We start from the raw sequence: 18,925 nt of genomic DNA, 5'->3' as shown, positions 1-18,925 counted from the left end.
TTGTTTCATACACACAGATAATCTTTATATGGAAATACCAAAGACTGCATTAATAACAGACGTAACTTCATTGACATCAACCATTGGTTTGTCATCTGCCTTTCTAATGTCTCAAGTATGTAGAAGTAGTCTCTTAGCCATTGCCAAAGCTAAACAGTAAATAAACTTGTGGCTTATTTACTAGTTAGTGCGTGAACTAGTAAACTGTTGTGTTTCCCATAGAATTAGATACTTTTGCAATAGATACTAAAAAGAGATGTTCAAACTAAAGAACCTAAGAGATAACGGTCATGGAACATTGTAAACTTGCACCCACCTCCTTGAGAGAGCAGCAGCTAAACGACACAAAATGCTCATGTTCTCATTACTACAGCCTGCTGTCTTCCTTAGTGGGAAAAGCCAACAACAAGTCAACAACCTAACTTCTATGCACTGGCTGCCACAAAAAAAATCATTGAATGAGAAATACCAACAAGCTCACAAACCAGGGGGTAAGCGCAATCACTGATACCTTATCAGTTTATCAGTGCTAACGTGTGAATAATATCATGACAGATTTCACTCAAAATCTTGATCACACACTAATGTAAAATGTCTGTTAGTAATATCATACGTAGAACAAGCACATTATATGTCCAATATTTGCATGAGAAAATACCAAAACTCAGCAGTAACAGCAGTCACCTGTCAGCATCTTGGCAATATGACCTGTTGCCCTAAGCCAACATGCTCCATTGCATGCATAATTTAAAGCCTAGAACGCACAGTATGTAAATTCTGCCACCAGGGGTTCTCAATCAAAACAGTAATATGACCTTGAGGCTGGCGGGGAATCATGGGAGTGATTCTCTCTACTACTCCAACCCCACTCCGGATGTAAACAAACTCCGAGTTGACCTTAGTCAAAATGCACAGGCGAAACAGACCTGAGGCAGAGGATATGTTTACCCATGAGCTAATGTATCCAAGTATAATTTACATGATGTTTTTAACGCACCAACAGCAACATTAAGGCAGCTGTCAGTAGCAGTTCCTGCTTCCTTCTGTAGCTGTTGGTGAGCAGGTTAGTTATAGAAGAAACTATAGAAAGGATTTCAACCTTTGTACAGTTGTCTTGAATAGAGAAATTAGGAAAAGAAACTAAACCATTCTTTAACAAGCTGTAGACACATTTAATTATGTTATAAAAGTGGGACTTTTTAATGGAGGTCACTCTATATTGGCATTGGCTTAATTTCTCAGTCCCAGAGGTTGCAGCTGGGGATGTACAGTATAGTATATGTTTGGTTCAAGAAATATTATTGACCTTGAATGCAACTCAAGTACATTGCATGGAGATGTGAATCAGATGTTGATGGTAGCTCCATAACCATTGTGCTTAAGTGTTAATCTCCCTTTTGTCTTTTTTCTTTTATTCTGTCAAAGACAGATGGATAGTCTCCAGATACCCATTCAGCCACACATAATATCACAAAGGGCTTCAAGTACTAATAAAATAGCCCTGGGTCCTGTAGTTGAATGGCACTGACCTCCTTATGTTCCTCTTTTTATGACAAGAGTAGAAAATGACCAAAGAGAAGATTTAAAGATGTGCTTACAATGTTTGTCTCACTAATGAAAATGAGAGTAAATACTCCACACTAACAACCATTACGTTTAATGATTATAGTTAAGAATCAAAGAGAAAAAATAGTGACTTTCTTGAAGTGGGATATAATAAGAATGTAATCATGGATCATGATAAGACTGTGGGCGGCTTTCAACCGAAAGGTTGAGGGTTCGATCCCCAGCTGGGCAACATGTCCGATGTGTCCTTGGGCAAGACACTTAACCCCTCATTGCTCCCGCTGCTTCGTGGCGGTGTATGACAGGATTAGTGTTGTACTTACTCTCTGATACGTCGCTTTGGATAAAGTGAATTGTAACATTGTAATTTCCCAAATAGGCTGTGTCTTATTGTTTATCAACCAACTGTAAATTACTGTCAAGGCAATGCTATAAGGACCTATTTCCTTTTTTGTGAGACCTAATTGTTTGACTCTGCTACTGCTCATTTACTACTTTTCATAGGAATAACAGCAACTTGGATTTGTTATCACCAGATTATTGATCCAAACTTCCCCTTTGCAGAAGAAATAACACCAGCAGCAAAGCTGTTTACTCAGAATGCGTCAACGTTATGTTTTGGGTTGGTGTAGATTCTAAAATAACCCTAACCCATTGGTTGCATTGTTTACTCAGTATATTAATTAGAAAGTTTAAACACATACTACAGTCAGACTATTAGATCAGCTGAGTCAGCATACTTGTTTTCTTTTTATAAAGTGTGAAAAGCATTATGAATAATTTTATTATGTTTTTATTGATGTGATCATGATAAATACTCTGATGTGTTCACAAAATTGTCCATATTAGCTTCAACAGCGAGTGTCAGAGGTGATGGCGTAACACACACACACACACACACACACACACACACACACACACACACACACACACACACACACACACACACACACACATACACAATCAGTGCACACATCCTCTCTGACTCTCTGACAGCTCTGTCAACATTAAAGTATGTCCATTATAGAAGGCAAACACACACACACACACACACACACACACACACACACACACAAACAAACCCTTCAGCTCTGTGTATTTTGTATGTGACCGGCTGCCTTAAGTTTTTAGAGAGAGGACCTCATCATTGGAGAAAATTAAATATGTAAGGCCTTTTTACATTGCTTGTTCAAAGTGGGACTTTCATTCGTTGGCATTGCAAACGCACAAAGGCATAATGGTGGGGCAAAGTCATTTGGTCACAGAGCCACATGTAGTAACAGAGGCTTTACAGAGGTCAAACGACCCCACTGTAAAACATGGCAATGACTGGAGAGAATCTTTGACCTTGTTGTACAAAAGCGCTGCCATTTACACCATGACGTTATTTGGAGGCAAAGTTGCACAGTTTAGACCTGGCTGCATTGCCCCTTCCACTGACCAAGACAAACATCAAACCTACCGAAAAAAATGGCATTGGTTCAGTCCACAGTAGAACAGAAGAGAATCTGCACTCTGCTAATTCACACAGCACTTCAGGAGTCATATTTGAGCTGAGCCATCAATCACCGCACTGTACACCTTTATATAGCATCAACTAATTAGCATAAGGAATTAAAAAGTTACTTCTCAAAATAAGTACGACTTGAACACAAATCAGCGTAATAAAGACTTTCACAGCGGAAAAAAAAGTTGTGATTTTGATTTTATAGTTTCACCTGAAGTGGAGTAATATGAATGGTTAGAAGTCTCAGTGCTGTTTGACTCGATATTGGCACTAGCAGATTGCGACCTGTCTCTATCAAATTAAATGGTTTAAAGTCATTTTGTATGATATTTGAATAATATATTAAGGGCAAATCAGGAGAAACGGCAAGAAAAGAACACATCAAAATGCATGTGTGTGCTTGTTTGTGTGCATGATGCAATGTAACAAGTCTCATTAACAACATATTGTAATCAATGCAGTGTACATGTTAATCAGCAGGTGTCTCTCTGATGCTCTGAGATGTTTTCAATTTGTCCTCATGCTTTATTATTCAACAGGCCTGATTAGAATCAGCTAACAATGGTGCAAGAGGCTTGCATAATCCATTATATATGAGTGGAAACAGAAAGAGAAAAAAGGCCTCTCAATCCATGTATTATACAAACCCTCTCTTTGTGTTCTCTCTTGTAATTGTCTTGGACTGACTATGTGACATGTGAGCACAAAACATGAGGTACACAGGTCAGACATACTGCATAGTCAGGTGAAAAGTAAATGCAAGGGAGGATATGGAGAAGGTGAAGGAGAGGAAGGAGCCTGACAGGCGGATATGAAATTCGTCTCGCATGCTCTCAGACATGTGACAGGGGTTTGGGGGAAAGACACCAGTTAGGGAGGGGAGTTTCTGAGCAGGAGAGATGGGATTACCGCAGAGAGGAAGAGGAGTGTAGAGGGAGAAAATCTGGGCATATTAAAAATGAAAGACGGAGTAGACTTGAGGAAACTGAGCTAGACAAAGAGAGTGCACAGTCAGGACAATGAGGAAGAAAGAGATAAAAGTGACAGCTGACTCAGTTTTATCTGCAGGACAAAATGCATCTTTGAAAATCAACTCATCCCTAAAATCCTTTGTGTCACTTAAAGGGCTCTTGAAGGGCTTTTAACATCCTAAGGGGCTTCTGAAAGCCCGTGAAGACCGCCACTTACTCTATGATCATGGGTCAAAGACGATATATAAAGATGGTTAAGGTGCAAGTTCAATGAGTTGGGCCAGCTCATAATTAAACAATGAGTCACATGAGGAGACTGGCTGTGCAAGAGTGGAATCTTTAACCTTCAATGTGAAAGGGAGATCTGTCCCAAATAAATAAAGTGAATATTTTGAAGCACTGCAGACCAAACAAGATTTAAATGAGAATATGCTTCTGCAAGACCTTTAAAATAACCCAAAGGAAAATGAGTCAATACAAGTTCCATTTAGTTTAAAGCTTTCTATTGTGTCCCATGAACTACCTCAGCAGATGAAGTTGGCTAAGCTGCAAAGGTATTGTTGAGAACTCAAAGGACTTTTAGCGAAGCGGCAACCTCCGGTCTCGAAAAATGAAGCCAATAGTGCAATATCATGCAGTTTGTCGAGTGTCCGCTTGAGGCTGCCTCCAAGAACACTGGAAGTCACATACACATGACTGGCAAAAAAGCCGTTTTTACAGCATAAATAAACATGTTTACAGCCTGGTACAAAAAAACGAAATAGGTCTGATTAGTTACAGTCATCACTGGCACACACTGAACGGGGGAGGGATTTTTTTTTGAAAGATTTATTTTTGGTCTTTTTGTGCATTTAATGGAGCGATAGAACAGTGGATAGAGTCGGAAATGAGTGGGGAATGACATGCAGGAAAGGAGCCACAGGCTGGATTCGAACCTTTCTATTTTTGCCGGGTACCGGACCCCGCCGCATTTCTTTAGCACAGAAAAGAAAAAGCGGGACGGGAAGTCAGACACTGACACAACATTAAAACATCCGGTTAATTTTCAAAAATAAAACACTTAGTTTTAATGGTTCAGAAAAATTACCGTTTGTGTGTTTGTTTACGTGTTTAGGTTTATGTTTTATACCACATACATCGTATTCTCTCACGCTGTCAACAGTTAATTTGTTTAATTATCACGGGAATTCCTTTGTCTCGGCACTCCAGCTGACGGCTGTGCTCTCCGTGCTGAGAACGCAGCCGGTGAGTGTTGATGGATGAGGGTGCATGCAGCCGAAAGGGACAGGAGCGGACACGCAATGCACACGCATCTGGTGGAAGTTCGGTGTAACCACTGCTCCACCAGCACCCCGGGGGGTCATTTTTTAAAAACGGCTCTGTTTTGATTTTGAAAACAATAAGTGTTATCCATAGTTAGGCGCGTAGCTGGCATGACTGGTGGGCGCAATGTAATGGTTAATCAAGAGGCTTAAAACCCGCCTCAGCTCCAGCTCTAAGCCTGTCGTTGGGTTGACTGAAAGTTAGGCTGAGACAGGATTTCCAGCTTTGTGGCAGCTGCTGATGACCCTCCGGAGCCCCCTGCCGTAACAGATGGCTCACGTCACTCAGGCTTCATCCATTAATATTTACAGTCTATGCTTTTAGCCCACTTTGGTGTAAAAGCTGCAATTCAAAGTTTCCTTCTGTAAGTTACAAAGAGCAGTTTCCAAGGTCAGTTTTAGTATCGGTTCAAGACATTTTTAGAGAAGCAATTGGTTTCAATGCAATTAACTACTTTCTGAACATAATCTTGCAGAGACTTTCTTAAGTGTTGTTGCTGTTATGATGCTTTTATAAGCACATTAATGTGCTGATTGGCAACAGGAGTTGGCAACCACAGCGAGGATTTTTTAATGCCCATATTCTCCCATGTCTTATACCTGTATGGTTTTTATGACAGTGTATTGACCTTAATTTCCTGTGTGCATTTCCTGTTTATAGTCCATATATTTTCCACTTACTGCTTTTAATGCAAGAAATTACCGAATTGTTCAATCCATTTCACATTGTCCTTGTTTTTCTTACATGAAGGTTAGCTTCCTGACAATATTACTGGTGAATGCAATGCTTTTACGCTGCCAACTCTGGTGCCCCTGTGTCCTAGAACAATTGTGAGTTTTGGAAACAGCTCCCTTTCTCAACTACCCAACACGTCTCTAAAGGAATTGACCTTCTTTGAAAGTGTCCTCCACAGTGGTGCATAGAAGCATTTTCTTTTCATCTGATCCCTGAGACTGCTGGACAACATAAATTGTTTCTGTCCCTCAAAATCATGCAGATTGGAGATTCACAACTGGAAAAATAAATCATTCATGATGTGCCAGTGCTATGGTTAAAGCTGGGTTATTTGAAGGCCTACCTGGTGAGGATAGCAAATACCTTGATTTGTGTTAAAGGCCCAGGTTGCAAAAAAAAATGGTTTTGGTAAGAAAAAGAAAAAATACTAACCCTTTCTTTACACATTACATATTCAAACATTGGGACACCCCAAGCTTTTCTAGAAGGTATCCTACACCTGAAGCACTTCATAAACCATGAAGGAACCTGCCTATACTTACCTTTCCTTGCATTGCCTTTGTTTACAGTCCAACTAGGAACTTGAGAAGTGAGAATGAAGTTAGTGCTGAAAAAGAATGTCTGAGGGAGGACTATAAGCTGTATCAATAAAATGACACTGACTGCTAAATCATCTGACTACAGATACATTCTCACTCCCAAAAAACATTAGAGACTCCCCCAAACTCACTTCCTTCAAGAAATCCCTAAAAACTCACCTCTTCGACACTGCCTACAACCACTAACTCCCATCCTCCCCCCTTACATTACTCCTTCGTTGTAATGTCCTCGTCCTTTTTTTTTTGGTTGTTTTTGGTTGTTTTTGTCAAAGCGTCTTTGAGTATTTAGAAAAGTGCTACATAAAACAAATGTATTATTATTATTACATGTTAGTATCCTGAACACAGCAAAAGTCTGCTGAAACGCTATATTCAACAATACTACTTCCACTACAAACAAAAAACTGACATTTTTAATACCAAAATCTGGTCAAGAGCCTTTAGAGTCTGCATTTGTATGCATATATTACCAGAGATCAACAGATACCACAAACTTTCAAATACATGTAAATGTTATTGGGTTTTTAACACCTTCATTAAATATCTTCCATAATTACCTTTGTCTTCATGATCACAATAATAATGGTTTAAGTCAGTCAGCAATGGTAGTTATGGTTAAAGGAAACCAAAAAGTATTACCAAATTCTCCTACAATCCACTCTGAGCTCCTCTTAAAAGATCAAATCAACTGACATTCTCCCTCTTCTCCCACCATAAAACCTACACTTTAACTAGTCAGCTATAGGACAGTTATGTAATGAATGCCAATTTTGTCTGGAAAGATAAAAAAGCACCTTTAGGAGCACCTTCAATGTCACTTTAATGCAACCACAAGTCTGAATCGTCCAGTATCTTGGACACGACTCAACTCCAAGAGTAGCTGAAACTCTGTTATATAAATAACTGAGGAGAACTTGAAACCTGTCTGTTTTCTTGTCGTCTGTTTTGTACCCTCCGAGTGAGTGAGAGAGGATATGAGAAAATTTCACCTTTCCCTGAGTCTACAGTTCAGCAGGTACTCAGGTGTACTTAGCATTTTACAAGCCGGATGAGTCAGACACAATTACACACAATCCAATCCTTCAACAACACATTCTGCCACACACTCCTCTAACCACCTCCACATGCATAAAAGGATCTTCAACAACAGGAAAATACAACTCAGCCCTTCAACTCTTTTCAAGATTGAGACAGCACAATGCATAACTAGACACCTGACAGATGGGAACATTATACGACCTGTAAATATGCTCACCTCCTGTTCATTCTCTTCTAGTTTCTGCCTACAAACTCATGCAGATGTCGATATTTTACTCATTGCTTATTCCAGTGTTACTTTATCCCGTCTTTGTTTGGCTGTTCTCTTCAATTGTCAGGTTTAGGTTGCATTCATTGCTACGTTTACAGTTCCCCATCAAACAAATATTTGAGCTGTTTGGGTGTACTGTTTGGATATCTTCCAGACAAGCCGAACATATTTTATCCTCCTCAAAGTAGAGACATATTACAGTAAATGTTATTGTACAAAACTATTTTAATCTTCCATCCGTAGACAATTTACATATAATGCCTGAATAAAACACAGGGCACGGATTAAATTCCATACAAATGTAACTCAAGTCTCAAAGTCTTTGCTAAGTTTCCGAACAATGTAACATGTTCAAACATGACTCATCCACCTTCCTAACTGTCAGAAGTACTCCTTGTCAAAATATTACTATAGGCCACAGAAGACAAAATGCAAGTTTGGTTTTTCACTTAAATTATTAGTTCTTCTTAAATGATGTTTTTTTCTTACAAATTATATCCAAGGCCAAAAAAAAAGCCCCAGCGACGCTGAGGTTGCTCTGAGATTATAGAACTGACTCACTTCGGGAGCGGCACAAGTTATTATGCTGCCACATACAGTATTTTACGCCATATCGAGCCATATCTAATCATCTCATGCATTTCCATGTGAATTCCGATGCAGTTTAACACTGTGACCATATATCTTTGGAGGAAGTGCGGCTCATGGCTGAAACGAGGCCATCACTCCCCTGGCAGAGTTCCCATTGGTCTCAATATCACCAGAACTGATGTCTCCCAGGGCGTCGCTTCACTGTAAACAATGGGCTGCCAAGCTCAGAGATTCCTCACTCTTAATGCCCCCGTAATCGAATCCACCTCTCAGATGGTCTAATTGAATTGGGTTTTCTACAAACACACAAATGGAGGAGAGCACATACACAGTACACGCACACACACACACACACACACACACACACACACACACACACACACACACACACACACACACACACACACACACACACACACACACACAAAGGCACAGCTGGGGTGTTTAGAACCTGTTGAGAGGCTTGTTGCGCATGCTGAGGGCCAAAGGGACTTGGGAATGTTAATTGCAGTCTTGAAAGTGTGGTGCATTTTGGGACATGTGGGAATAAAGCACCCGATCGAGAGGCTGATTAAAATGTCAGTGACTCACCACAACCACCTGAAACACATACAGTGTTGAGTGATGTGACTTCTTCACACACACTTACTGTACACACAACACACTTCTGATTATTTCTGTAGTAGCCTACAGATATTGAGAGGTGTGATCTGTTAAGTCTCTGCCTTAATATCTTGAAATGACTAGACCAGTTTGATGTGTTTTGTAGAGAGGAACTTTCTTTTAGATGATAATATATAAACATCTATTTTTTTTAAATATTTCTTGCAGATGAAATTTGAACTTTTGATAATATGAAAAACCCAGGTGATAGTAATTGTTGATTAAACTATGGCTCCATATTAGTCAAGTGTTCCAGTACCGAAACTGTGACAGCGAGCAAAACATTTACGTTGTCTGGACCCTGAAACTGAAGCAGCTAAATTAGGTGAAGCCACCATTAATTGTAAGCCTTACTCTGTCGCACTCTTGTTGAAAAAAATAAAACATGAAGAGAGAAAGCTTTATCATTTATCATTTAAAAGCCTGTTTCACTCTCTGAGGACACTTTGGTTGGGATGATTTTGTCAAAGAATCAAACAAGTAATGGAATAAATGTGCATGAAAGCAGACGGACCCAGACAAACAATCACATAACACTGCAGGAGCCCTAATCATTCTTCCAAGTGCAATCAATACAATCTGCCTCTTTCAGCATAATCATTGCAAGGGAGTTAAAGACTGTGTGAGATCAGGAAGGAGATAGATGCGATAGAAAAAGATTTGCTGTGCTCTAATGAAGCTGCACTGAGATAAACACTTAAATATACAAAATAAAAAATGAAGAGTTAAGCAAAGAATGCACAGATTGTGGTACTTCAAGAGGAAACGCATCCTTCCTCCTAGTAAATCCTTTTAATTGTTATTTCAAGTAAACGGTTACATAACTGCCCTCAGCCAAATGCACCAAGTGACTGCATACAGACAGAGAAGACAGTCACACCTGTCCTCAATAAACACAATATTTCAGTATTTCTTTTGCTTTCATCTAGCACCCCATCTTTCACTCCCCCGCAGCTCTGTGAGCGCTGTTGTCCGATGCCCTTCAGCCGAACCACCGCACAGCTCCCCTCTCCTCCTCTCTGGCAGCAGATTGGAGATCAAAGCGTTTCCTTTCTCACTCAATGTCGCAGAATTTCTGGTGTGTGAATTGGAGGTAATCTCTCCTTCTCTCTCTCTTCTCCTCCCCTCGCTTGCTCACCGTTGCTCTCTATATCTCAGGAGCTGCTGGAGGGGAGAGTGTGACCTGTTTCATAACCAGCTATCAATAAACATGCAGGAGATGGCACGGGCGTAGACCAACACCAGCAGGTACAAGAAACCAGTGTCTCTTTAGGGTGTTCTTCTGTATTGTTTGTATTTTCACCTATGGCCATCTCTATATTCCATGTACATAAATGACAAAAAAAAACAAAAAACGTCACTGTTCCAATCGAACACAACAGTAATGAAATTCTTGCAAGCATTGATGCAATAAGGCCTATGACGTCAGTCCTTCAATCACTTTGGTCCAGACAGAAATATTTCAACATCTATCAAATATGTTACCATAAAATCTGGAACGAACTTTATTGATCCCAGACGAAGTCAATGGATTTTTGCAATCACTTCACCTAACCTCGTATGCGTACAGAAGGGTACATCTTTGTTTTTTTTTAGTGGCACATCTTGTCAGAATTTTTTTTTTTTGAGTGTTATTTTTGGTGTGAAGACCTATGTTCTGTAGGAGATCAATTCTGATGACTTTGGTTTTCTCTACTACTACCAACAGGGGAAGATTGTTGTCATGTAGATAAAAATTACGAGAAGTGAAAGCTACTGTAAGGAACTTTTATTAAGAGTTGATTTTGGCGACCCCTTGTGGACAAAGCAGTATTTCATTTAAATAAAACAAAGGTTTATTTTTCTTGACTTTTTATGCTTTTATTAAGAGGCAGGACAGTGAATCGATCCTGAAATGGGGGAGAGAGAGAATGCTGAATGACATGCAGGAAAGGAGCCACAGGTCAGATTTAAACCTCGGCTGCCTACTTGGAGGACTATAGCCTCAGTACAGGCACGCTAACCACTAGGCTACCTGCGCCCCAAAGCAGAACTCCTTTTCTCATTGTTGGTCATGTCCCCTACATGCTTAGGAAGCTTTTTCCAAAAAAAAGGAATCATGTTGATTTTAAATGCATAATGTGCAATACACTACATAAACTCTGTTTCAACCATGTGCTGTAAGTAGCTTATTCTGATACTGACCTGATGAAGGCAGTTACAGATATTAAATGTAACTGTATAGAAAAGTAAATCCTGTCCCTTATGGTCTTGTTTGCTTTTGTATATGTCACCTAGAGGAATCAGTATTAACTTCAGTCTGTGTCATAACCACCTGAAAAACTCCTCACATGAGCAGTTTAAGTTTTTTAAGTTCTTGTTGAGGAGGAGATATTTACTAACTATTAGTCAGTAACTCAATATAAAATTGAGTCACAAAGTTGATTTCATGGCCTCCAAACTGCGTTTGAAGGACATTGCATCATTTCCTGCCTCATTTTAATTCAACACAACACATTGAATATGAGTTGTGTTTAGCAGTCTCTTATCAACAAACAGCACAGTCTTCACAGTGTCTTGTCCGGTGTCTGTTGTTCAGATTCATTGCTCTTTCAAATAACTGGAGCATTAAAGACACAGTCGATGCCATGACCTCCACCAACAGGTCAGAGGTTTCAATAAATATTTAATGTGTTTTTCTAAGACTGAGCTTTACACAAGAAAAAAACAGATTACAAATGTTATGGAAAAGGAAAGATCAATGAATTCATGTACAGAACGGTGAAGGGTTAATGTGTGTTTTTATGTATGTGAGTCTCTGAATGCGTTCGTATGTTCATGTGACTATGATCACATTTCTTGAATTGCTGTTTTTGAGTTAGAATTAAGATTTGGTTTACAGTAAACTAAGTAATGCATTATGCTAGTTAAGTAGTCCTAATAAGTTTTTGACAGTACGTTTGACTTTAGGTCAGTAAGGGGGAGGGGGGATTTATGATCCTTAATGGTCACTGCTTCAGGTTTTCATCGAGAAATAGGAAGACTTGATCTGTGTAGTTATGTGTGGATGTGTTGGCAAATGACGATGACTCAGATTTATACCTGCTGCCATTTACCTGTGAGATTCTAAAGGCACAGGACAATGTGTGTGTGTGTGTGTGTGTGTGTGTGTGTGTGTGTGTGTGTGTGTGTGTGTGTGTGTGTGTGTGTGTGTGTGTGTGTGTTAATGTGTGTGAGTGTGAGTCTGGTGTTCTTAAATATCTTTGTCTTTACAGTTTATGGAAAAGAGGAGAAGGAAAGAGGAAATTTAAAAGGTGAGACAGATTGCATCATCATCAGGAGGCTGCACTGACACAATGTGTGGTATGTGTGTGTGCGTGTGTGTGTGTGCGTGTGTGCGTGTGTGTATGTGTATGTGTCTAAGTTAGACTAGGCCCTCTGACAGCAGTATTTTATATTATGTATCCTCTAACATGATGTTAAGGCTGCGAGGCAATATATCATGTCACTAAGTGGTCACTACCTAAAGTGGCCGATTGGAAATTGATGAGTCAAAACTCCGCTATGACTGTCCTCTGCATGTGTGCTGGTGCGTGTATGTTGTGCTGTGTGTGTGTGTGTGTGTGTGTGTGTGTTTGTGGCTGCCATCAGGAAGCTGCAGGTATTCTGAAGCACATTTGAACTTTACTGACCTGCTATAATCCCATCATCATAAAACATTGAGCTTTAGATTCTTGTGTATTTCTGAGTCTCGCCAAAATAGTAGCAAATGTAATTTTTACATCCTCAGCACATATAATAATACTTTTTTTTTTTTTTTTTAAACAGCCGCCTGGCCTTGTAGCCACAGAGACAGAATGGTAATGGTTATTTCCAGATGTTACTCTGAGGGTCACTCAGCTGCTCATTTTCCCCCTGAATTGTATTCTGGCATTACACATGACGCAAGCTCAGCACAAAATGTACTGAACACACCGATTTTCCAAAACAGATCCTTGAAACAATGATTGCAAAATAAATTGTGTGTCTAGGACAAATCCTTCATAAATAATTGCACATTGCTATGTAAACGGCTGTGTTGGAAAAGCCCAATGTTCGAATGAGCTCTGACTTCTGCAGAGTCCGACCTGCAAATCAGACTGAATGGAGAGAAGAAGACAGAACATGTCGGTGAAATGCAGAGAGCAGAGTGCACACACATGCCTGAATTTACACATGTAGTTATAAAGGTGTGTTTGATTTGTGAGTGAGGTGGAGAGTTGTGCTGGAAAACCGCTTTATGAGTCTTTGCTTCCACATCCATGGGGCCGCGTGCCGGTGAGAGGCCTATCAATATTGGATGTGATTCAGCTGTGTCTCCAATCTACGGGAGGCAAGGTTCACTCTGCCATTAACTTGGAAAAATTCAACTGTGCCTGAGCTGGAACGTGTGTGTAGGCCTATGTGTGTGAAACAGAGAGTTCCAGACATGTGCATGACATTTTTTTATGTCAGTGTGTGTGTGTAGTGTAGGAGATCATCCTGAAGGGTATAGTGATATAATAGTAATTCAGTGATTGACATGGAGAGAAAAAAGGCCATGAGATCAGACACACACACACACACACACACACACACACACACACACACACACACACACACACACACACAAACACACCCACATGCGCAGACATACCTGCTCAAGAAGTCACCCTCTGTATCCATGCCATTGTGCTTAAGAATCACATCCCTTCCTTTCAAGGTGGCACACTTGAAACACATTGACACACTGCATTGCATACGGAAGAGGCTGTATATACAGGCTGTGTAACGTAACACCGAGATAATGACGTAATAGCACATCAGCCCACATCTTTGGATGTTGGAGTCTGCACAAGTCAAGGTCATTCATTGATTGAGTTTCAATCACACAACAATGCCTGCAGCAGAAGCAAAAAAATATATATGCTGAATTTGTATCCGGATCTAACTCGAGATCTCAGCTCAGCGTCTGCACAACATGTGTAGACGCATGAACACAGTCACACGTGCTTTTCGGCACAGCTGCAGCTTCTTCAGCGCGAGCTCACACAGTCAGGATGGAGATGACTTTGCTTGCATGCTGCTAAAACAGCTGGATTCAGACAAGGCCATTAGAAGAAATCCATATCTCCTATATTTATACACTGAACGTCTCTTTAGAGTATGCCGTCAGTACGCCGCCAAACAGTCTGAATAATGTCCAGCCGTCGCTGCCCTCTGTGACCGCTCCAATAACTTACCGTAATTGGTTATACCTGCTAACGACGCAATCGATTGCAGTGATCGATTAATTGGCAGATGGATCATTTGCCCGGTGCGGTGTGAAGGCAGCAGCCTCGTCGCTGCACACGCTGTCCGGCTCGGGTCGATGCGGCCAGACAGGAGGCATTTTATGTTTAAATTGACGTAAAAAAAAAAAAAAAAAACTTGGCAGGGTATTTTTTTCGACAGGTGATTGTTTTGTTTAAGTGGTGTGAAAGGGAGGAAGCGTATCAGATACCGTGAGCCAGAGCAGCCCTCGCTTTGCCTCTGCATTACTTTCATTACACAATGATGCTTCATTCATAACATCCGTAAAATTCTGCGACGCGCCAAAGGCTAAAAAAAAAAAAAAAAAAAAAAAACCCTCTTCCAGCTAATTTAGTCCAATCAAAACACAGTGCAGGAGGGATTAATAGGTTACATTTATTTTGTACAGGGTCAGTTTGGAGAGAATAAAGGGTCATTTACGCACAGATTAGCTCAGACGCACACCCCAGGCTAGACGGGACAGTCGGCAGACGTGCGAAAGCGCAAAGAGCCTCTATGCGCAAAGAGATTTGCACCTTAAAGCTGTAACAGCTGTCAAAACCTCCCGAGACCGCACTAAATGATGAAAAGGGTGGAAAAGACGAAAGACTCCGGTTATCACTCACCTAACTTTTGCTGCCACGGATGATATCGCATCGTTTCTTAAATTCTTCCTTTTGGACACGGCAGTTCCCATGCTGACATGGAAACGACGCAGGCAGGAAAACAGTTCATTCCAAATACTCTCTGGACGGAGGAATGCAACGATGAAAAGAGTACAAAAAAAAAACTGCAAAGAAGAGGAAAGTTAATGGGAAATCCGGGAGCCGATATGCCACGCACTCGTCTGCAGAGCAAATGATGCCAAAAAAAGAAGAGGGGACACCAGCCTCCCTCTCTCTCTCTCTGTCCCTCCCTCTCTCCTTCTATCTCTCTCCCTTACTGTGTCTCCGGATGTGAGCACGTACGTGGGGTAGCTGCACAGCTGTCAGCGTGTGGCTGAAAATACACAGACCCCCTCTCTCTCTCTCTCTTTCCCTTTCTCTCATTGATAGGAGGATGGTATGGCTGGTGATATCACCATCATTATCATCATCATCATCACAAAGGGGAGGGCAGTATGGAAATGCCATCTGAGGGACACATGGTGCCATTGAGAACCTTTCATTGCATCCATTTTTTGGTCTACTATTTGTGTATCTTTATTTATTTATCACCTCTTGTTATGTAATTTTGTTAAAAGGTTCCCCCTCCAACAAAAATGGAGAGGCTCTCATCCCCGGCCAAGGACAGGGGGAGAGATGAGGTTGAGGCTCTGCAGTGCTCTTTGAGCGTTGCTTCAAACAGGAGCAGGATAACAATAGCTTTAGATCGGTGAGCTCTTTTTTGGTGTTGTGTGTGTGTTTCCTATGAGCCACTGGCAGGACTTTGAATAATATAAGTATTCAAAGAGGTGCTGGAATACTGACAGACCATAAAGGGCAGCTGTCACAGTATCTGTAGGGCAGAATTACAGCAAAGCTACTGATTAAGCACTCAAATATGAGGGCTATTTCTTCCAACAATGCTCAAGTTTTGTATTTTCTGTCTGAATGTCTTTGTGTTGCAAGAGTTTCAATGACTTGATCCAGACAGATGATTACTGTATTTATGACATCAGCATGAAGTGGACGAGGTACAAACATTCCTCAGTTAGGTCAACATGGGATAAAGCAGCTAACCAAGGGTAAGTGTTATTATTTATAAAGTTAACAAACAGAGAATGTGGTAACTAAGCGATTATAAGCCTCATGTTTGGGACTTTCCCCAAGATAAATCATAAAGGTTGATGGTTTATTAAATGGACAGAAAATAATCAATTATTTGTTGGGGAGATTTTTTTTAATGCTGTCTTCTGGCTGCAGGATACTATCAGAGACTTTTAAATTGAAGTCTTTCTAACTTAACATTAGTATTTGCAAAATTTCAAGGTTACAACTGAGCTGCCTTTAGAACTTGCACTTACTCAACAGAGGCCTCCAAGGAAACAGAGTTACAGGAAAAACAGCAGAAGAGAGAGAGAGACAAAGAACAGGGACAAAGAGAAGAAGAGAAGCCACCCTTACACTGTTCGCTGTTTCACATACTTTGCCAGCTGGTCCTGACTTGACTTTGGGCCTCTCTTGTGACTGGTGTTTTTCAGAACCAGACATGTCCTACCCTGACAAGGACAACTAGCACTCCCTCATGTCTCCTTAGGACTTGACTTTGGCGTTTGATCTGATGTCTGCCAACCCACCCCCTCTCCAAGATCTCAATAATAATGCTGTCATAAGTCTAAGTAAGTCTCTGCAGGGCGTTGAATGTGTTGAAATCCTGAGGTGAAACAAGTGTTTTAAGATAATGTGCAGTAGCAAAACACACTATCTTGTGTTTTTATCCAATCTTAAAGTATCCTACATTCTTTGTGCTAACTGCTAATTTGTACAATAGAACAGTGTTCCCAGGGACCCCCAGGGGGGTCGTGAGACAGTGAGAGGGGGGTCACAAGATTCCTTCCAAAAGAATATAAAAATCTAAAATTAAATATCTTATCCATTATTGTGAAAATATATACAAAAAAGTAGTTCAAGAGATTAGTGGTGTTCTTTTTCTATCGTTTCTTACAAAATATTACTAAAATAATATTATGTGTTTGGGCTGTTCTAATGCTACTATTTGGATAGATTAAATGTTTTAAACACTTCCAGGGACAATGGGGGTCATCACTTGCTGACATCATTATTTTGGGGGTCGCGGGCCAAAATGTCTGGGAACCCCTGGAATAGAAAACAGGAGAAGTACACTATTGATTTGTAAACATGGACCTAAAGAGTGTTGTTTTCAACAATGAAACTACAAGCAGAACGTCCATTGTTCAAGAGCATGCACATTTTTCTAAAACAGATTATAGTAATTTGGTTATCAGTCCAAACAAACAGCATATGCAAACATTTTATTGATTTAATTATGTGCAGTACCGCTTCTCTTTGTTAAAGAAATCAATGTTGACAAATATACCCAGCGGTATAGAAAATCTGTTGACTCAAACTGCTCAGACACAACTGATCACTTGTATATGATGAGTGTTTGTGTCGCTGTGGATATGCACACACACACATATGTGTACAAATACGTACATTCACACATCATACAAGAGGCAGTAGCATGCAGCAGACAAATCTCCCAGTAACAGCCGATTAGCCTTCAAACATCAAATCAATCAATCTTTCAATCCACAGGTCATTTCACCAGCAGCTTCAAGGTGCAGGATGTCCTTGGGCTTTACGTCTTTTAGTATGCGCTTCTTCTGCACCTTACACACACCATGCAAACACACACATACACACACACACACACACACACACACACACATACACACACACACACACACACACACACAGTAAGACAAAAGGAACGAAAATCAATAAATAAAGCAAAGCACCGCTGGGCTGGTGTGAGCTGCTGTAGGCCATTAAGCAGTAAATAATTCCAGGCTGCTCTGACGAGACTGAGGCAGTGTGTGTGGATGGACTGTAGATGAGTAAGAGAGAAGGAGGGATGAATGAATGAATGGAGAGAGGAGGGGAACTATAAAAAAAAAAGAAGAAGCTGCATGAATGAGCAGAAGAAAAAAAAGAGGGCATAGAGGGAACAGCATGCAGAAAAATGACTGAGACTAAGAGAGACACACAGATGAATCAAATAAGAGATGAATGTTTTTCTATCCTAAAGAAGATGTGTGGTTATATGTCGTTTTTTTTTAGAAAACACAGAGGGATAGCTCTGTGCAGAGACTGCTGAATAAAGAGGGAGGAGAGGAGGTGACAAAAGAGATGAAAGGCGCAGAAAATGGGAGGAGCAGAAAACCACGTGTAGCCATAAATCCACATCTGCCCGAGATATGAGTGTCTCCTCTGACCCTGACGAGTACTAACCCTTTGATTGATTGCGAAGAAGATCGATATTTGAGTCTGCAGCAGTTACAGTCAGCCGAGTGGACCTATTGTTTAGAGTGCTGTATCCTGTTCAGACTGCAAAGCTTGCTGGGTTAGATTTGTTGTTCAGATAGTTAGATATGATTTATAAAAGTCATTACTCAGCATTTCGTTGGACTAAATTCCAAATACTGTGGAAGCTCTCTCGATAACCTTGTTCAAGGGCACCTCTGTAGTGCTCAGGAAGGGAACTGGCAACTTTCTAGCTACCAGGAGAGTTGAAAAGTACCAAGCAATGTATATGCTCAAACACAAACACAAATGGTGGGTACAGGCTGGAAGTATCTCTGTCGTTATTAACTTCAATGAGGTAAACTCCACTGACAATTTAGCTACCACTTTGTGTGACCAGTGCA

General features: G+C 40.5%; 1 protein-coding gene across 1 annotated transcript in view; it reads right to left on the bottom strand.

The window, feature by feature from the left end:
* Nucleotides 1–15,705, bottom strand: part of nsmfa (NMDA receptor synaptonuclear signaling and neuronal migration factor a) — a 49,218-nt gene extending 33,513 nt beyond the window's left edge. Inside the window, 1 exon segment of the mRNA XM_061061472.1 lies at nucleotides 15,180–15,705. Within this exon segment, the coding sequence (XP_060917455.1) occupies nucleotides 15,180–15,250 (71 nt within the window). The 5' untranslated portion in view covers nucleotides 15,251–15,705.
* Nucleotides 15,706–18,925: the final 3,220 nt, after the last annotated feature.

The sequence above is a fragment of the Labrus mixtus genome, chromosome 17, assembly GCF_963584025.1.
Source record: "Labrus mixtus chromosome 17, fLabMix1.1, whole genome shotgun sequence".
Taxonomy (NCBI): Eukaryota; Metazoa; Chordata; class Actinopteri; order Labriformes; family Labridae; genus Labrus; species Labrus mixtus.
The sequence above is the reverse complement of the archived record's forward strand: the minus strand, read 5'-3'. Positions and strand labels throughout refer to the sequence as shown.